This window comes from Herpailurus yagouaroundi, unplaced genomic scaffold (assembly GCF_014898765.1).
Source record: "Herpailurus yagouaroundi ecotype Mexico unplaced genomic scaffold, PumYag 159, whole genome shotgun sequence".
In the NCBI taxonomy this organism is placed as follows: domain Eukaryota; kingdom Metazoa; phylum Chordata; class Mammalia; order Carnivora; family Felidae; genus Herpailurus; species Herpailurus yagouaroundi.
Window position 1 is genome coordinate 7,039,772 of NW_024412400.1, and position 21,238 is coordinate 7,061,009.

Consider the following 21,238-nt stretch of genomic DNA (forward strand, 5'->3'; position numbering starts at 1 on the left):
GGGAAGGGAGGGTGGGTGATGGGTACTGAGGAGGGCACCTGTTGGGATGAGCCCTGGGTGTTGTATGGAAGCCAATTTGACAATAAATTTCATATTTAAAAAAAAAAGTTTAAGCCTGAAAGAATCTAGAAAACCTACCCATCCTGCCCTTAGACATCTTTTTTCCGGTCTTCATTTTACAACGAGACTGAGTAGCATCACTTGTCAGATAGACTTGTAGAGAACTGTTCTCTTCCCCCTTGAAGTGTTGGGTGTAGCATGTAATGAAATACTGTTCTTTAACTCCTGGTAATTAAGCCAAGAGAGAGGAGTGGAAGAATCTCAAGTTACTGAACTGATACGGTAGCATGGGGAGTACTCTTATAGCCTTCTGAAGGACTGTAGATACCATGAGGAAGACATTAATTCAGAAAGTCAAAACAGCGGTAGGGGGTTAGGCTGGGCTCCTCTCCGCTTTCATCAGCCTCATTTTCATATCTGTGTCTGTGGTGAGCCTTCACCACCACTGATTCAGACGCCGCCAGCCTGCAGATCTGCTCACGTCCTGTCCTAGGAAACCCCTGCCTGCAGCGCTCTGTGTCACGTGCGGTGCCTAGCCCAGATCTTGTTGCCTTCACTCACTCGAGGTGTAAAAAGTAAGCATTTGCCCTAGGAACCCAGGCTTTTGTCAGTAATAAAACTCCTGAAACAAAACTTCTATTCACATCTGTAATACAGAAGCATCAACTATTTGATGAAATTGTACTCTGAATTCAGTTGTCAATTTTACGACCCGAGAGTAACGGGTCACATTAATTGAAGAATGCAAACATATCTATAATTTATAATATATATTTTGTCCTCTAATGTAAACTAGTGACGTTCTCACAATTTTTCCTTTTATTTTAGCAAGACCCATATATAGCATCTATGGAACACCATACCGATTGGGTAAACGACATTGTGCTTTGTTGTAATGGGAAAACATGTAAGTACTTCTTTAGATTATTGGGTTTCTAGGGGTTTTTCACTCAACTTGGTATGTTTTTTTATTTTTCATGTGCCTTTTTAATTGAAGTCTGACATACGTGCAGAAAAGCACACACCTTGAGAATACAGCTCAGTAAAATTTCATAAGGTGAATACCCCCGTGTCTAGGTACAGATTACCAAAATCCCCCTTGGACCACCCTTTCAGTCACTCCCTCATGCCCCAAGATAACTGCTTTCCTGTCTGCTAAACACTATAAATTAGTTTTGCCTACATTCAAGCTATATATATGTAGACAGATTCATACAATATGTAGTCTTCTGTTAGCCTTATTAATGTCTCTTTTTGTTCTTATTATGGTAAGATCCATTTCTTAGTTTTGCAATCTGTGTTAGAAAAATTTTTTCAATCAAATTAGTTGTGCCTTCAACTGGAACATTAAAAAACTTTGCCCTGCATATTTAAAAACATGTTTCAAAAATAGGTTCTAGGAAGAGCTTTTAGATGTGTGTGTGTGTGTGTGTGTGTGTGTGAACATTAACAGATACTGGAATTAATGTTACAAATACTGTAAATATTCAAGTATATGTGTGTGGCTATGAATGTCAGTTTGAAAGCATGTTACATTGTTAAGAGTCCTTAAAATGATGAAAAGTCTTACTAAGGGGTTCGTTTATTCTTTGCCTCTTCTAGTAATATCTGCTTCTTCTGACACAACAGTGAAAGTGTGGAATGCACATAAGGGATTTTGCATGTCAACACTAAGGACACATAAGGTAAAACGACAAACAATTTTCAGCGTCTTTAGTGTAACGTTGAGATCTCAGTACTTTCTGTGACTCCTTTTCTTACCGATCTAGCAGATCATCGTGTGTGTGTTCTGTTACAGGATTATGTAAAGGCCTTAGCCTATGCCAAGGATAAAGAACTGGTAGCTTCAGCTGGGTTGGACAGACAGATATTCCTTTGGGATGTGAATACCTTAACAGCATTGACTGCCTCAAACAACACTGTCACAAGTAAGGTGTTTGAAAAAAATTTCTTTGGAAGTGATTCAAGTTGACATAAAGAAAGAATGGTTGATGAAACATCTTGGATAGGTTTGCATCGAGACAGTGGTTCATATTTTGAGAGTGCTTCTACCTACAGCGTTCTAGCCCCCAAGAGTATGATTGAACAACAAGGAGCTAGTTCCTCACTGCAGTCTAAAAATGGTAACTTCTCCAGGTGTAACCTGGCTATTTTTGTACATGTGCATGTCTTAGCTCCCTAGCTAAAGTGTAAGTTCCTGCAGGGCAAAAGAGTCTGTCTTATTACCACTTTGTACCTCCCGTAGCATTGCCTGGTCCAGGGTCACAATCTCAGCAGACACTGTTGATGGAGGTGGTGATTACTTGACAAAGCAGGCAGTTTCTGACTCTTAAAAGTGTTACTATGAGCCCTTGAGTTAATGGCCAACATGGAAAATACACAAAGAAAGAAAAGGCTCCCTGCACTGATTTTGCAGGACCCTTTCAGAGCCACCCTAAAGAATCCAGCCAATTTCAGAAGAGATCAGGAGAGGCTAGGGTGCCTCCAGAGGCAATTCAGAAACATTCACAACACGTTAATTGCACAGATGCCTCATCAGCTAAGAGATCTGAGATTACCAGGTCAGACCCATAGGAGTCTAAATTTGACACTGAGCCTCACGCTTGAGCCAGCTCACTAGCGTCCTCTAGGCCAGCTGTCAGAGGGCTTTTAGGAGCACATTTGTGGCTAAGGCTGGCCTGGCAGGTCTGTGTTCAGGATATAGGCCTGAACTATCTAGATCTCTACATACAGGTCCAGCTTTTCATGACTGTGGAATACTCACATTGACATAGCTAAAACAGGCCTAATATAATCTAGGATGTGCCAGGAAGGGCAGGTTGGGAGACTGATGTTTATAATTTCTTGAATATTGTTCCCACCCTTTTCCCTAGGAAGTATGCAGAGCTCTAAACACTACTCGCCCCTTGATCTCCTTGATTTTTCACCAGGGCATTACTGTAGTGATCCAGCAGCTGATCTCTGCTGGGGGCTGTCATGACACATTATTTAGCTCTCTAGATGTAGGGCCTGCCCCAAAGAAACACTAACAAGAGGGAACAAAGCAGAAGAAGGCAGGATTGTCCCCAGGTCAGAGACCGGGCTTAAGGTTACAGATTCTGCAACAGATACATCTTGCTTAGAATCATTTAGAGAGGATATCACACAAGCTGATTTATGATTATAGAAGTACTAATAGCTAACAGTTACTGAGCACTTACTACATAACCTGTTACTTTTCTAAATACGTATATTAACTCCTTTACTCGTAACTTCTCAGTATTTTTGCTTATATTTATTCTTTATTGAAAATTAGGATGATACTGTATAGACAGTTTATATGTAGCTTCCTTCAATTCAGTGCAACTGAGTTCTGAATTGTAGAGCATGAACATGATTCTCACTAAACATTGCCTAATATCCTTCCAAGAGTTGTACCAAACAAGTTGTACTTATCCCACAAGTAATGTATGAGAGTACCATTGTACTGTTTTTTGAGAATTAATTATTGCCTCATTGAAAATCTGATTTGATAGGTGAAAATAATATTTTTTGTTTTGGCTTGTGTTTCCTTGAAAACGGTGAGTTTGGATATGTTGTTCATATTTATTGGCACGAGTATATCTTTGAAAATACATTGCTTATGTGGATAGTTTTTAAATGGCAGTGCAGTTCAATTTAGCAAATATTTATTGAGCACTTTTGTGTCTCAAATCTAGACAAGATGTAAATTTTGATAACAGTATTGTTGTTTAGAATGATCTCCCTCATAGCAAGATTTCTTTTCCTTAGAACACTCACAAAGATTTTCTAAGCCAAATAATTAAACTTAAATTTTTGCTGGCTAACTGCTGAACAGATAATGATTTTGTTAACATTTGGCTTTGTTTATCCTTAATAGCCTCTTCTTTAAGCGGGAACAAAGATTCCATTTATAGCCTGGCAATGAATCAACTGGGAACAATCATTGTATCAGGGTCCACTGAGAAGGTAAGGGGGAGCTAACGGGTATATTTTAACACCGGAAAACAGAGACACCAAAATAATTCGATCCGTATAATTACTAAATACACAGACAGAGATTTTGTTCAGGGAAAGGTTTTATTTGAACAAATAAGAATATAACTATATAATTACTGTCGTTTGTGGTGACGGGGGTGGGCTGAATGGGTGGGGAAAGCCTATTCATGTTTTGACGTTAGAAGGGGTTCCTCCTACTTGAAAAGATCGGGAGTCTCAGTCGGTGCCCATTGGCAAAACAGTATTTCCTTCACAGTGTAATGGTTGTCATTTGACCTCTCGGTCATTTATTATTGAAATTTGTTCAGGTGTGTGCTCAGTTGATGTAACATTTTGTTAAAATACACAGGTTTTAAGGGTATGGGATCCAAGAACATGTGCGAAACTAATGAAGCTGAAAGGGCACACAGACAATGTCAAAGCACTGCTGTTGAACAGGGATGGTACACAGGTACGTACTTGCACGTGGATGTTTACTTAGTGACCTTGTCTCAAATTTCATGCACCAGAAACTTCTGAAGAGTGGTCTACTTTCCAATCCTTAAAATACCCCAGTTGCACCTAATAGTAATCCACATTTTGAAATTAATTCTGTTTGCCTCACTTACATAGAGACCAAACAAGAGGTTCCCTCAGAATAACTCTAATGCCAATGACTAGATGCAGTTACGATGGGTATAGGATAAAATAATTTATTTTTTAATGTTTATTTTTGAGAGAGAGACACAGAGTGTGAGCGGGCGAGGGGTAGAGAGAGAGGGAGACACAGAATCCGAAGCAGGCTCCAGGCTCCGAGCTGTCAGCACAGAGCCCAATGCGGGGCCCGAACCCACGAACCAGGAGATCATAACCCGAGCCCAAGTCGGACGCTTAACCAACTGAGCCACCCAGGTGCCCTTAGGATAAGATAATTTAAAATGTTACTTTGTGTAAAGCAGAAGGAAGTTTTGCTATTGAACGCTTTCTGCTAGTGAAAATTTCCTAACAGTGGGTCTGACTTTGGGCCAAATCCTGTCATTTGACTCTGTAGATACAGTCTGTAAGTTTAGACATCTGACATAATACTTACAAACATTTTGGTAATGTTTGAACACGTACTGGTACCCTAGTACTTTGTTGGGTACATAATTTGTGGATTATAAATCACAGTTCAGTTTGTTCTGTAGCAGTGGGAAAATGATCTTCCATCAATGTAGGTAATAAAAACAAAAACCGAGCACCGTTTGCAGTTAGGGCCTACTTCTGCCCGTGCCCCCGTCTCCCCAGCCATGTTTGCTCACGGGCCAGGGAGGAGCCCGGAGCTAGCTGGAATTGATTGTGAGTGGGTTAGGAAAAGCAGAGTGGGGAGGTGGCACAGTGAGAAGCACCATCGGTCTGTCACTCCTGTGGGAATTTCATCATGCAAGTTGCCTCCCATGTGAATTAGAGGAGCCTTTGTCTCCGGAGGTGAGAGGAAATCATCCTTCAGAACCAGGCAAAGAGAAGTTAGACGATGCCCACGGAGGTCTTTGGAGCTACATCCCAGTGTTCATGTACTTATTGTGTGGCCTCGAGGAGAGGACTTCACTTTCCTAGTCCTTGGTTTGCTCATCTGCAAAGTGGGGATCATAATGTCGGTAAGGTTAGAAGTAGTAAGTATATTCTTCTCTGTGAGCTGTGGCATTTTCTAGAGCTCTTGAGTTCCTTTGCAGCCCCGTTTTCATGGGAGTCTGAGAAGCCCGGTTCAGTCCGCTCCTCACTGTTTTTGCAGTGTAGCTGCTGAGCTCCACGTGGGATGGCTGACCCTGCCTTGTTCTGTTGGCTTTGTTCGGGATTTGACTGGGTCACGTGGTCTTTGTGCAACTGCCCCGAAACAGGGGATGTGGATAAGACGGTTTTCGGAAGGGGGCTGTGGGCTGGGCAGATTTTCTAAAGCTCCTCTTGCTCCTATACTCCTTGCTTTGTCTCCTGTGTGTACAGATAGGAGTGTGCTTTTACCTAAGGCAACTTAGCACACGTGGTTACAGACGCACTTCACGTGAAGTCACCTCCACGGACTGTATGCAGACCGCTTGAAAGGCTGCCGTCAGCCCTGGGGTGCGTAATCAGGCAGCGACTCCTTCTCCCTTTCCTCCTCCGTCCATTGTCCTTACTGGCAGCTGGAGGCTAAATGTAAATTTAACCACCAACTGCACAACATATTAACATTAGGGAATCTGATCAACATAACAGCAATGCTAACTAGTTGTTTGGGTAAAAGAGAGGAAGGAAAACGAAACCTTGGCATACTGATTCTCAAACTCTTGTAATATATGAGAGAAACAGTCAACAATTACTGGACCAGGGTATGTACTGTATCCTGCGGAGTTGCCCTGTAAGCTTCTAACACAGGATCTCCGGTGTCATTGTAAGTCAGGACTAGTGATAAGATAACGTATAAGGGTCACCTGCGTGGCTCAGTGGTTCAGCTTGAGTCATGATCTTGTAGTTCGTGGGTTCTAGCCCCACACTGGGCTCAGCCCTGACAGTGCAGTCGGCTTCAGATTCTCTGTCTCCCTCTTTCTGCCTCTCTCTCAAAAATAATAAGCATTAAAAAATAATGTGTGTGCGTGTGTGTGTGTGTGTAATAGGCCTGTGAATCCTGTGGACATCCTCTTCCTTTGTTGTTGTTACTGTTTAGCAAATCTTACTGTTTGAGGTCTGTCGCCACTGAGCTTGTTTTGATCGGTGCCAACATTACTGGGCCGAGCCACTGGACATCTCATCCCTTGTACTTGCTCAGGCAATTGCTTGGGGAGCTGGGACCATCTGCCATCTTAGTTTGAGTCAGTGACATCCTTATGTGTCCCTCAGAGGGTTTTCCTGGTAACCTAAGTACTGCGTAACCTTATCTTATGGGTCCAGGGGTCTTTAAGCATCAAGCTATTCCTTGCCAGCTTACCATGCCCACGTGGCTGCTATTGGGAGTTGAGTTATGTATGAGCGACCATCCCAGAAACACTCGTGTTGGTCAACAGCAGCCTGGCTTTGGTACACTGGCCCCTCTACTTTCTCGTTCAGGAGCACAGACCCCCCTGACCAGAGCTGTAGACTCTGTGCCCCTAAGTCTGATGTAGCAGAACCATTCAGGGCCTCCTGTCCTAGTCCCAAGAGCTACCTCCTAATGACAGGGTCTTCACGTGTATCTGCCGGAAGGGTGGAGATAGTTTGGTGCACGACTCTAGCTCCTGCAAGATGTCAGGCACTAGAAGTCCTATAAAATAGGCACATCCTTCAACCACACTACCGACCACTACAAGGAAGTTCACCAACATTATACTTTAAAAGCAATCGTTGTCTATTTGGGGGCCTGCTTTTTAGCAGTCTCAGAATACAGTTACCATCAGAGATTATTTTGTCTTCCATATCAGGGTTGATACAGCTCTGTGTTCCCTCATCGGCTTTCAGCTCTACACTTTGGGTTTGGGAGTAACTGCAAGTTGCCCAGGCTCTGAGGACTTCCAGCCCATCACCTTAGGGTGGAGTTTCCTCCTCCTCAAGTTGTCAGACTTACTCTCTGTAGGTACACGGCCTAGGATCTGAGGGATCAGAGCTGTACTGACAGCTTCACCACCTCAGAGTAGCGTCTCTTCGTGGAAGGCGAGCCCTTCCTTGCCCTTCCTCCATTAGATTGTGTCGGTCCTCCCGCGCGCACGTTGGAGGTCTGCTTGTAACTTAGCTGGGACAGTTTCTTTGTTGGCTGGTCTCTCGGTTGCCTTGTAGACCAGTTGGAACAGGTGATTCAAACACGGATGCTCCCGGCCACTTATGGGGGAGTCTCCTGGTACGTGTTCATTTAGTTAACCTTGTCCAGAGTTCTAAAGGGTCTTCCCAGTCACGGGGCACACCGGTATATCTTTAACATTCCTGAAGGCCTCATCTATTCGGACACTTCCCAAATCTGTAAGCCCACAGCTACCTGCTCTAAGCTTTTGCCTACTTGATTTCATACGCCAGCACCAGCACTTGCTTCTCCTTGAGGCCATTTGTTCCCTCAGAGGAGGAAGGTTTATTCTCTTTGGCAAGTCACCATGGGAACTGGTAGCGAACACCAGGCATGTGGCTGATTCAGCCTCCTTCTGTCGGACTCACAGCGTGCTCGGCCCTAATTTGTGTGCCAGCAACTTCTACGCAGTTGATGCTCCGGAACCTTTAGAAAGCGTCAGAATTGCTAATGTTAACTCTGAGTGCTGGAGGTCCCCATTTTATATTAATAGACATTGAACTTGAGGCTCAGATGGGAAGTATCCAAGGTCACAGAGAGTGAGTGGTAAGCCTGGGACTAGGATTTGCTTCTGACTCCTATTAGTAGAATCTCAGAGACCTGGCAGGCCATCAGGAATCCATTGCCATGAGCAGGAGGATGAGACGGAGTGTGACCCCTAGCTCTAACAGGCTTGCTGGCCTAGTGCAAAGCTTGTCAACCTTAGAGTACCAGAATGACCTGGAGAGCCCATCAAAGCATGGATTGCTGGGCCCCACCACAGTTTCTGCCACATTAAGTCTGGAATCGGACCCAGGAATCTGTATTTTTAACAACTTCCCAGGGGATGCTAATTCTGCATGTGGCCAGGCAAGAGAGGACCAAGGCAGTTTTTTCCCCCGGCTTGAGCAGGTACTGTTGCCTTCGGTCATGTGAGCCTATGGTGCGTGCTTATCAGAAGTCTTTATCAGAGGCAGAAATACAGGTTGTCAGACATGTGCGTTTGACAATGTAGAGTCAACAAGGACAGACACTGGCTACAGAACACAGGAAAGCAGGAACCTTCTGGCTGGAACTTTTTCTAACGTTAACTTTCTCTGTTTTCAGTGCCTTTCAGGCAGTTCTGATGGGACAATTCGCCTTTGGTCCCTTGGCCAACAGAGATGTATAGCGACGTACCGAGTCCATGATGAAGGCGTTTGGGCTCTGCAGGTCAATGACGCCTTCACACACGTGTATTCTGGTGGAAGGGACAGGAAGATTTACTGTACAGACCTAAGAAACCCTGACATTCGGGTACTAATTTGTGAAGAAAAAGCACCAGTTCTCAAGGTATGTCCTGTGTTTTAGTTTTGTGCCTAAGATTGTTACACGTGCTGGCCAAATCCAGCAAAATCTGTATTAGAACACAACTCACAGAGCTGTGGGGTGGTGAAAAAAAGATATTTTAAGTTTAATTAGTCATCTGTAGAAGAAATTGTGACTTTTTGGGTACGTTTGTGACACGTAGCTCTCCCACTGGCGAATCCTAGTGCGATTGCCCCACGTTGCTCCTGAGCTCCCCCGGCTTTCCTAACCTGTCCTAAGTGGAGGAATGTGACAAGTTCAGGTATCCGTGAGCAGACAGCAAAGCAGAAAGACCACTGCCTCAGAGGGAGGATGTGGAAGAATGCTTCGGAAGAAGAGAACGAGCCGGTTCATACTCCAAACCTGACGTTTCTACCTCACAGTCGTCCCGATTGCTGACCAGCGTCCGGCGTGTTGGTGAAAGAGTACTTGGGAAGCCGTCCATACTGACACCTGCTAAAAGTGAAGCCTGGACTGCAGAATGGCCTGTCGTCACATGACCGCGCGTTCGGCCTCACTGATCATCTCAGCATCGCACGTTAAAACCGTACTGAAGAGAACTCCAGGTTTAAAATGGAGGCATAAAGGCAGCACGACTTCCTTTTCACAACAATCGTCCAAAAACAATCAGGAAAGCAAGAGACAAAACTGCAGATACCCACAAAACTGAGCGACATCTGACACCCAGACCACAGTAGAAGAGGAAGAGCTGAAGCAAAGGAATAGAGGTCAAATGAGACGGTTGAGGGGGTGCTTGTGGCCTATGAGCGCACACATGCTGGCCGATTACAGCTCTTCAGAATAGGTGGTGCCCCCCAGGGACACACCCAGTAATCCTAGAGAAGCAAGGGAGTTGCTGCAGTCAGAGCCTGTGTGCAGGAAGCAGGCTCCTGGGGGCAGACGGCAGGGAGGAGAAACACGGCGTTTTGCAGTGCCCGGGGAGAGGAAAGCCAAAAAGGACTTAGTGCCCACATAGCTGTGTGTTACAAGAAACGTCACTCTGAACTGGGGGGATTCCTTCTTGCGAGGAGTCCAGCCTGTCCCACAGCTCCCAACCTTCCGTTTCCTGGCACGGGAAGAATAGTGGTTGACTGACTACAGAGTGATTTTGTGTGCAGACTACGTACATGGGTGCAGGGATATGTTTGTATACGTGTGCTATTTTAAAAATACAGAAGACGCAGTAAGCTATTCACAGGTGTACTATTCTTAGGTGAGGGGGGCCTTACTTGCATATTTTTCACTTTTGCTGTATTCTCAGGATGTTTTTTTAGTACAAACATCTTCATAGAGAAAGATCTATTTCTTTATCATTAAGAAAGAATAGGGGCACCAGGTCGGTTAAGCATACAACTCTTGATCTCGGGTCAGGTCACGATCTCATGGTTCGTGAGTTTGAGCCCTGCATCAGGCTCTGCACTGATGGCATGAAACCTGCTTGGGATTCTGTCTCTCCTTTTCTCTGCCCCTCCCCTCCGCCTTGTGTGCACACGCGTGCACACTCTCTCTCAAAAAATAAAATAAACTTAAAAAAGAACAGAAAAACAAAAGAGCAAAAACAAAAATTATGTAAGTCATCCTTTTGACTGTACCTGTTTGGATCCCCTGATTAATTAATTAATTTAAAATCACACAGACTTTAAGCCACTGTTTTTGATGAGAAGTCACCCCTATTATACTTTTATGAGGCCACGCTTCCTTTAGCAAAGAGACTGCCTCGTTATTCTGTGCATCCCTAGCTTTTCTCCCTCTTTTTAAAAAATTTTTATTTGAGAGCAAGCAGGGGAGAGGGGCAGAGGGAGATAGAGAATCCCAAGCAGGCTCCACACTCAGCACAGAGCCTTCTGCGGGGCTCATTCCCATGAGCCTGGGACCACGACCTGAGCTGAAATCAAGTCAGACACTCAACCAACTGAGCCACCCAGGTGCCCCTGTGCATCCCTAGCCTTTTTTTTTTTTTTCTCTCAATGTTTATTATTTATTTTTGAGAGCGAGAGAGAGCTCGAGTGGGGGCAAGGACAGAGAGAGAGGGACACACAGAATTTGGAGCAGGCTCCAGGCTCCGAGCTGTCAGCACAGAGCCCAACACAAGGTTTGAACCCACGAACCATAAGCTCACGACCTGAGCCGAGGTCAGACACTTTATGGACTGAGCCACCCAGGCGCCCCATGCCCCCTAGCTTTTTTTTTTTTTTTTCTCAACGTTTTTATTTATTTGTGGGACAGAGAGAGACAGAGCATGAACAGGGGAGGGGCAGAGAGAGAGGGAGACACAGAATCGGAAACAGGCTCCAGGCTCTGAGCCATCAGCCCAGAGCCTGACGCGGGGCTCGAACCCACGGACCGCGAGATCGTGACCTGGATGAAGTCGGACGCTTAACCGACTGCTCCACCCAGGCGCCCCGCCCCCTAGCTTTTTAACGCATGCCAGGGTACCGTCAGCAGGAGTTGATATTTAATAATACATAGCTAGTCCCAGCGACTCAGGAGAGTCAGCACTCAAGAAAGCAATGTTTCTGTGCTTTGTTTTCAGATGGAGCTTGATAGGTCAGCTGATCCCCCTCCCGCAATCTGGGTCGCGACGACTAAGTCTACAGTAAACAAATGGGTAAGTGAGCTTCCATACACCTGGCAAAGGTGTGCAAACATGTGGTTTGTTATCACAGACCTGCCGGATACCAGTAACAAATGCTCAAGATGAAAAAGCCCAGCATGCTTTTGAACAGTGGCAAAAACATGAAAGCCTGTGTGTATCATCCTAAGGATTGTACTAAAATTAAGGTAAAAGTCAATATGAAGCTTCCGACTTCTTTGTCAGGAGCCAAGATGGACATTTGTTGTGCTTAGAATAGTCACCGTTGCCCGGTAAAACCAAAAAATATCAGTATAGCTTCTGACCTCACAGAACTGCATTTGAAGGCAGCCTGGGTACAGGTTTCCCCCACTGTCCAGAAGTTTGCTTCATACTACTTCACTTCTGCAAATTCCTGTGTTACCCAGTTTCTGTAACCAAAAGAAATCGGAAGAGGATTGTTGCTTTTATGAAATGGCAATTGCTTCCTTGTCTTTACAGTTTCGGCTAATGGAAGTTTCATATGAACGCTTTATTTTTGGAAAGCAGGGAATCCCTGTACCAACACGGCAGGGACACTTGGCTAGGATTCTGTTTTTCTAAGCATAAGAGAATTAGAAAATGGTGCTTTCAAATTCATTTCCTTTTCCCTCATGGTTTGTAGAACAGGGATAGAATTAGAGGATACGCATAGAGAAGTCATCAAAAATACTACTAATCCTTAAGTGTTATTTAAAGAACATTTAAGTTTTCTTGCTTATCAGATTATGTGTGGATAACAAAAAAGAGTGTGTTTACATTTATTTGTTGATATGCCAGTCAAGTGGGCTTTCTTGATATGGTAAAAAATGTTATATATCTTGTCTAAATTTCATTGTCCCAATTTGAAATCAACAGTAGCTTTACCTGGAAGATTGCTTATTTTTCTATCCAAAAAGATAATGTTGACATTCCCTTCTTAATACTTTTTTTTTTTTTTAAATCGTGGTAGGTAATTGTACTTTGTCACTAAATATTTTGTGGTTGATTTTACTGTTTTGTTTTTTTCTTGTTCTTTGTTTTTCTTGCCACTTGAAACGGATTGGCAAATTATAAAGTGTAAAATGCTTAAAAAATGAATTTTGTCCCTTTAGACCTTGAAGGGAATTCATAATTTCAGAGCCTCCGGAGATTATGACAATGACTGTACAAATCCTATAACACCACTTTGTACGCAGCCTGACCAGGTTATTAAAGGTGAGTAGGGAAGGTGGAAGGTACGATACTTTTTACTAAGGTTAATTATAGTTACTAAGAGATAGACAAAAAGGAGTTGGCTTTCCTTTAAATGTAATTCTCCTGTCAACAAGAGACACAGTGTATAGGTTTATTTTTAATAGAAGAAATATATTTTTTAAATGCTACTTAGTGTTGGGGTGCTTGGGTGGCTTAGTCGGTTAAATGTCTGACTTTGGCTCAGGTCGTGAGTTCAAGCCCCACATCAGGCTCTCTGTGGTCAGCGCAGAACCCGCTTCAGATATTCTGTCCCCCTCCCACTCATTTTCTCTCTCTCTCTCTCTCACTCTCAAAAATAAGTTGGTTTTTTTTTTTTTTAATGCGATTTAGTGACTTTAAAAAGTGAGCTTTCTTGAGGTACAGTCTTTTTGCCTAGCATCAGAATAATGATGGTGTTGGAAAAGCCAAACCACTTTGCAAAATCTAGAGAGTTGAATGTTGTCTCTTGGCACAAGGCAGAAAGAGTCAGGTCTGATCCTTGTATTCTCTGTGCTGCCCCTGGAAGCGGCAACTCTGTGTTGAATGCTGGAGTGTGGGGTCAAGGTACTTACTGGTGTCTTCGTCTGCAGTTCGATGTCCGTGCAGGTGGCATCAGAGAGAGAAGGAAGACAGGAAGCAAAAGTTAGCCATGGGACTGATTCAGAGATTTTCTGTCACCGATTGAACTTTTCCCAGTGGGTATTTATAGCAGCCCTTTCAACAGTAGCCAAATGATGGAAAGAGCCTAAATGTCCATCAACTGATGAGTGGATAAAGAAATTGTGGTTTATATACACAATGGAGTACTATGTGGCAATGAGAAAGAGTGAAATATGGCCCTTTGTAGCAATGTGGACGGAACTGGAGAGTGTGATGCTAAGTGAAATAAGCCATACAGAGAAAGATAGATACCGTATGGTTTCACTCTTATGTGGATCCTGAGAAACTTAACAGAAACCCATGGGGGGGGGGAGGGAAAAAAAAAAGAGGTTAGAGTGGGAGAGAGCCAAAGCATAAGAGACTCTTAAAAACTGAGAACAAACTGAGGGTTCCTGGGGGGTGCCCGGGAGGGGAAGGTGGGTGATGGGTATCGAGGAGGGCACCTGTGGGGATGAGCACTGGGTGTTGTAGGGGAACCAATTTGACAATAAATTATATTAAAAAATAACAATAATAATAATTGTGAACTTTTCCCACTGGGTAAAACTATTTGCCCTTAACAATTTTCTACTAGAAGCCCCTCGAAGTAGTGAGTTTTTAAAGCTATAATCTGTTTTTAAGATGAGACAGTTTTTCTTTGGCCTTAAATTGCCTTAGATATAATTATATGTATATATATTAATATCTATGTATCTTTTGACTCGCCTTCTTTCTGATGGATGTTATGATTTATGTTGTTACATGCCAATTAGTGATTATTGCCATACTGTGAATTTAAATAGAGAATTGTTTTGCTAATCGTGTGGGTTTCTTTTTTCCTTTAGGGGGTGCTAGTATTATTCAGTGTCACATTCTTAATGATAAGAGACATATATTAACCAAAGATACCAATAATAATGTGGCATATTGGGATGTATTGAAGGTGAGTATCTTTTTGTATAAAACGTAAGTTATTGGACCATGTATCACCTATATTGTTTATTGTAAAAAATATACGTAGTAACCAAGATAGTAAGTGTGTAAGTTAAGATTTGATGGCAATAATACCTTATTTGGGGGTACTTTTTAATACAAATAATAGGTAAGGCCATAGTTCATCTTTTTAAGCACCTAAAATTTGAATGGAACCTTTCTGCTATATGCTGCCTTGCCTTAACAAGAATACATCACAGTTCCTGATCCTTGACATTTTGGGCCGGATAAGTCTTTGTCGAGGGAGGCAGGGTGGAGTGGGATCTGTCCTGTGCACTGTAGGATGTTAGCAGGATCCCCAGCCTCTACCCAGGGAGAGCGGCCACAGAGGTTGCCCGGTGGAATGAGGGAACGGGCTAGAGTATCCTGCAGCCTCAGAGAAATAGGCATCTCTACGTGGAGGCGAGGGAATAAGTGGTCTCCATGTGCCATCGGGGAGGCACAGGATAGAGGAGAGGCAGCAGAGTCAGCTTTCGAGAAGACAGCTGACCCTCAGGAAAGAGCCACATTGATGTGACGAGGTGGTGGAGGAAGTATTCCGAGACACGGATAGGAATGGAGGTGAGCTGTGATGGGAAACGCCCCAGGGCTCCCCGCGGAGGTCAGGACACGCCTCTGGGGAGCACTCGAGGGCAGTGAAGGAGAGATCCGAAGGGTCAAGAAAGAGAAACCTTACCGGGCTGCCTGTAGGGTATCTCTCGTCTTCACAGCAGCTGCCCGGGTCTCCTAGGGTGTTTAGTAACTGTTCTTTGTTCCTGGAAGATTGTCTGTGCCTCATTTAACATTGCTTCCAGGTCAGTGTGATGATGTGTTTTATCAGTATGACCAACATGACAATTCCAAAAAGAGAACGTTTTGTGTTTTGGGTTTTTTTTTTTCTTTTAACTTAAAAGTGTAATAGCGGATATTTTTGTCTTAAAGCATCTACCTGCAACTGTTTGGCCACGTCCTTGTTGAAATGTTTCTTTGACTCCATTTTATTGAGACAGATGTGAATATGTGTAAAATTTTGAGTACCTAAGTCGGAATCAAATCAGTTCACCACTTATGTTGATAATTCCCATACTTTCTTTTTGCTGTATAGGCATGTAAAGTTGAAGATCTGGGCAAAGTGGATTTTGAGGATGAAATTAAGAAAAGATTTAAGATGGTGTATGTGCCAAATTGGTTCTCAGTAGACTTAAAAACAGGGGTGAGTTTGCAACTGATATTCGTACAATTTGGGATAGTTGAAAGTTTCTTATGTAGCTCAAAATTAAGTATTATTAAGTACGGAGTCCTATGTTTAAGTATGAACGCAGTAAGTTTTTCATGTTAATACTTGCCAAATGCAGTTAAAAAGTGCCTTTTGGTATCCCAGGAAATTAAACTGTAGCTCCAGTGAATCCCATGAAACACATTTTGGTCCTGAATCTGTGGCTTAGCACCTAGTACAGATACGTAGGGGCATATTAGGAGAATGTGTTGAAATGGAATGCTGCTAACAGTGTTTTTATTTTGACAGATGTTGACTATTACTTTGGATGAGAGTGATTGTTTTGCTGCTTGGGTTTCTGCAAAAGACGCTGGCTTCAGCAGCCCTGACGGGTCAGATCCAAAACGTGCGTTTAAGTGTCCTTCCCTCCCTCCTTTCGAAAGAGAAGGTGGATCTGTGCTGGGTTAGGTTTTTTTGTTTGTGTTTGGTTTGCTTTGCTTTTCTTTGCTATGTGCTCCCTTTTTTTTTAAACAATATTTGGGCATTTTTAAATCACTTTTCAAGAAATACATATATTCCCTCATGGAATTTGAAAATACTATACCATTTTAAATGTTTTGGGGGTCTTGGGGCGCCTGGGTGGCTCAGTCGGTTAAGTGTCCAACTCTTGATTTTGGCTCAGGTCGTGATCTCACAGTGGGTGAGTTTGAGTCCTGTGTTGGGCCCCACGCTGACAGCACGGAGCCTGCTTGGGATTCTCTTCTCCCTCCCTCTCTCCCCCCTCCCCAGCTCAGGCTCTCTTTCTCTCTCAAAATAAATAAATAAGTAACTTTGAATAGATTGGTTTTAAGATAAATAAATGTTTTGGGGGCCTGGGTTTTTCTTGCAGTCTGTGGTTTACCTTTAACAATTAAACACACAGCACACTCTCTACCCCTAATCCTTTCTGGAAATCTGTTAGGGTAGGAAAAGTGAAGCTGGGAAACAGTTCTGGTGTCTTCCTTTGTTTTGTTTGTTTGTTTTTAATTGAGGTATAATTGACATGTGACATTATATTAGTTTCAGATGTCCAGCCTGATTCAATATTTGTATATATTGCAAAATGATCATAAATCTAGTTAATATCCATTACCACCGTACATAGTTACACATTTTTGTTGTTGTTGTTGTTGCTTATGATGAGAACGTCTAAGATCTGCCCTGTTAGCAGCTTTCAAATGTGCACAATAGTAGTCGCCGTGACTTACTTACGTGATAACTGGAAGTTTGTACCTTTTGATACCCTCTTCACGTCACTGCTCGTGCCTCTGGCGACCACCAGTCTATTTTGTCTTTTGTTTCTTTTTAAGATTCGACATATATGTGAGATCATCTGGTATTTTCTTTCTCTGTCTTACTCCACATAGCCCTCAGGGTCCAACTGAATTATCACAGATGGCAGGATTGTGTTCTTTCTTGTGGCTGAATAACATTCCGTTGTACCTACGTACCACATTTTTTCTTTATCCGTTCATCTATCGATGAACACTTGGTTTCCATATCTTGGCTACTGTAAATACTGCTGCAGTGAACATAAGGGTGTGTATATCTTTTTGAGTTGGTTTTTTTCATTTTCTTTGGGTAAATACCCAGAAGTGGAATTGCGAGATAATACGGCATTTACTATTTTTAATTTCTTGAGGAGACTGCATACTGTTTTGCACAGTGACTGCACCAGTTTACGTTCCCACCAACAGTGTAAGAGGGTTCCCTTTACGCACATTTTCATGAACACTTACCTTGTATCTTTTTGGTACTAGCCATTCTAATGTGTGTGAGGTTGTGCTTTTGATTTGCATTTCCCCGATGATTAGTGATGTTGAGCATTTTTTTTCATGTACTTGTTGGCCATCTGTATGTCTTCTTTGGGAAAATGTCTATTCAGATCTTCTGTCCATTTTTTTTTTTTTTTTAAGATTTTATTCTTAAGCAATCTCTGTACCCAGTGTGGGGCTTGAACTCACAATCCCTGAGAACGGAGTCACATGCTCCGCCAACTGAACCAGCCGGGAGCCCCTTTCTGCCCATTTTTTAATTGGATTGCTTGTTTTCCATTTTTGTTTTTGCCGTTGAGTTGTATGAATTCCTTGTATATTTTGGGTATTAACCCCTTATCAGATCTATGATTTGTAGAGATTTCTCCTATGCCGTAGGCTGCCTTTTCATTTTGTTGATGGTTTCCTTTGCTGTGCAGAGCTTGTTAGCTTGATGTAGTCCCACTAGCTCACTTTTGCTTTTGTTGTTTTTGCTTTTGGTGTCAGATCCAAAAAATCATCACCAAGCTCCAGGACCTTGCTGCCTATGTTTTCTTCTAGGGTTTTTTTTTTTTTCCTTAGTTTTTAAAATTTTTATTTAATCTTGAGAGAGAAAGAGAGCGCGAGCAGGGGAGGAACAGAGAGAGAGGGAGACACAGAATCCGAAGCAGGTTCCAGGCTCTGAGCTCTCAGCACAGAGCCCGACGTGGGGCTCGAGCTCACAAACCACGAGATCATGAGCTGAGCCGAAGTTGGACGCTTGATGGACTGAGCCACCCAGGCACCCCTTCTTCTAGGAGTTTTGTGGTTCTGACAGTCAAATCTTTAATCTATTTTGAGTTAATTCTTGTGTATTGTGAGAAGAAACGTATAAAAGTCTATTATATTTTGTTGATTACATCTTTGGTTGCTATTCTCCTGAGAATGTAGTATGTAGACATACCTGATGTACATAAATATAGTTTTAGTGGCTCCATATGGAAATAGTTCTTTAAAGAATGTAATTCCCATTTTTGTTCATTTTTAATTTTTTTTAAGTTATTTATTTATTTTCAGAGACAGAGACAGTGTGAGTGGGGGATGGGGAGAGAGAGAGAATCCCAAGCAGGCTCCCCACTGTCAGCAGAGAGAAATCATGTGAAATCATGACCTGAGCCAAAATCAAGAGTCAGATGCTTAACCAGCTGAGCCACCCAGGCGTCTTTTTTTGTTCATTTTTTTTTAAATGGTCCTATTTGGGGCACCTAGGTGGTTCAGTTGGTTAAGTGTTCTACTCCAGCTCAGGTCATGATCTCACTGTTCATAGGTTCACGCCCTACGTTGGGCTCTGCTCTGACAACACGGCATCTGCTGGGGATTCTCTGTCTCCCTTCCTCTGCCCCTCCCCTGCTCACCTGCTCTTTCTCTCTCTCAAAAATAAACATTAAAAAAAAAAAAAGAATGGTTATATCTGAACAATCAGATAGCTCCATATTATCAGAACAACCAGTTAATTGCTCCGTATTATCACTGCTGAAACATTCTAAGATAAATTTTAATAGACTTGGCAAAATCTTTAAAGTCTTTTAAACATCATTGGCATCGGGTTACGAGTGTAACATCCAAATATGTGGAAACAATTTTTATTTCTTTCCCTCTGTTTTTAGGTGAAAACTAATAACTCTCTTTTCCATGTCTTTTCATTTTAACTCTTTTGCAGTGAACTTAGGAGGACTTTTACTGCAGGCACTCCTAGAATATTGGCCTAGAACACACGTGAATCCAATGGATGAAGAAGAAAATGAAGTAAACCATGGTTCGTGTTTTTATATCCAAATAATTGACTTAAAATTACTCAGAAGTTTAAGATGCTTGGAGTGTTTGTTATTCTAAGGATGTTTAAGAAATGTTTGGAAGCATTTACTAAATCGTGACAAAATAAATATTTGTGATGTGCCCAATTTATCACCCTTCCACGTATCAAAGAACGTCCGGTCTTGACTTGAGATTCCAAGAGCACTTTCCATGAAGCTGCTCAAGATGGGTAAAAAAAAACCCCTATATATCCAAATGACCTTCTCCTTAAAAGCAAGCGGCTTAGCGGTCTTCTTCCAAAGAAGACTGTTCCTCAGAGCATCTGTGGTCCTGCTGGACTCACCTCCAGAGCTAGCTACTTAGCTGCATCAGGAAGCCATTTCTGTCCTTACCTGGTCATGATTCATTTCGGCCTGAAACACAGGCATTACCTAGTCTGATGATCTACCTGATTTTGGCTCCAAACGTTTCAAAGAATCAAATTTCAACCCAGAAGTGTCAGGATAAGCGAATGGGTATTTGTAAAGAATTAATGTCACTGAGGACATTGAAAAGTTATGTGTGCCTCAGAGGGTGGCAATAACTTTCTCTGGGCAGTAGAGGAGAACATGTTTCAAGTTTGTAATTTCGATTCAGTTTGATTGAATGAAGAGAAAAAAAAGAAAACAATTTCACAGCTCATTTGTCACCTATTAGCCAGTTGAAGAATCCTTGAGTCCTACCTGCCAAGGGCTCACTCTGTTGAATATTCTCTGAATTCTCTGAAGATTCTGCTGAAGAGCGCCCACTTCTGGTGGCCAGTAATGACCAGGACCTCCTGCCAGAGCCCCTTTGTTCTGGCCGATTCATCCATAATCAGTTTAAATCTCTTGTGCGCAAGGTCTCTTGTGCATGCTTCTCTGCAAGCCAGTCTTCTGATATCCCTGTCGCAGAGGGCGCCGACCCCACCCGTGGTGGCTTTTGTTCTGTGTCATCTGGTGCACGCCCCTCCCCATCAGAATCGTACAGGGGGCTCTGAGCCAGAGAAACTCAACGGAAAGATCTTCAGCAGAGGGTGGAAAAAGCCAGGTCTCAGTGTGGGCTCTGGCATTTATCAGCTGTGTAGCTGTGGGCATGTCATTCCCAGCCATGCCCGTCCCTCTCCACCTGCAGGGTGACAGTTAGAATGCCCTGGAGGCCAAGTAGACGATCAAGATCAAAAACTAGTAGGACAGTCTGCACCACTGGCGTCCAGGCTTTGGCTGTGGGAGTAAGGAAAGAGTCGCAGGAATCCGGGTCATCCTCAAATCCAACTGCCGTAGTAAGGGCGGGGCCCACCCACCGTGCAGCCAGACCACTGCTTGCTCCACCCGTGTGGTGATCTGCACCAGCACCGTGGGCTCTCCAGAGTCGTGTAGATGCCCCTCAGTGAGCAGCTCAGGCGTCCAGAGGCTGCTGGCAGGGTTGATAGAGATAAATGGGCACGGACCGCATCCTTTCGGGCCTGACGTTCCGGCAGGGCAGAAAGCTCCTTGGATGGAGCAGATAGAGCATTAGGAGATCGCAGGGAGGTGTCGGGTGCTGTGGGAGAGGGTCTGAAAGTGCTGTAGGGTCAGAGGGTGACGTGGCTTCCAGATTCACCAGAGGTGTCTGTGAACAAGGTGGCACTGGAGTGGGGCTCAACCGCACCTCGTCAAAAGGTTACGAAGAAAGCAGGGAAATGAAATCTACAGGGAATAACAAGAAGGAGATTCGGGCCGCTTTGGGGGTTTCACTTTTCGCTGATACCTCTGCCATCGGCTATGGCGGCCGTTAAAACATAAATTTGTTTCTGGCCGCAGAAATTTTCCTGATCTTGGTGTTCTACCCACGTGCACAACAGCGGACCGCCA

General features: G+C 43.4%; 1 protein-coding gene across 3 annotated transcripts in view; it reads left to right on the forward strand.

Annotated features, from left to right (window-relative positions):
- Positions 1-21,238, forward strand: part of WDR48 (WD repeat domain 48) — a 43,892-nt gene that overhangs the window by 14,692 nt on the left and 7,962 nt on the right. The window contains exons 3-15 of one of the 3 annotated variants that reach the window (XM_040479831.1): positions 889-967; positions 1,663-1,745; positions 1,859-1,988; positions 2,070-2,183; positions 3,941-4,029; positions 4,409-4,510; positions 8,888-9,112; positions 11,661-11,735; positions 12,833-12,935; positions 14,438-14,535; positions 15,670-15,777; positions 16,090-16,186; positions 19,273-19,368. In XM_040479831.1, coding sequence (XP_040335765.1) covers positions 889-967; positions 1,663-1,745; positions 1,859-1,988; positions 2,070-2,183; positions 3,941-4,029; positions 4,409-4,510; positions 8,888-9,112; positions 11,661-11,735; positions 12,833-12,935; positions 14,438-14,535; positions 15,670-15,777; positions 16,090-16,186; positions 19,273-19,368 — 1,399 coding nt within the window. Of the gene's footprint in view, positions 1-888; positions 968-1,662; positions 1,746-1,858; positions 1,989-2,069; positions 2,184-3,940; positions 4,030-4,408; positions 4,511-8,887; positions 9,113-11,660; positions 11,736-12,832; positions 12,936-14,437; positions 14,536-15,669; positions 15,778-16,089; positions 16,244-19,272; positions 19,369-21,238 lie in introns of all 3 variants that reach the window. The other 2 variants (XM_040479829.1, XM_040479830.1) reach the window with 2 other exon arrangements.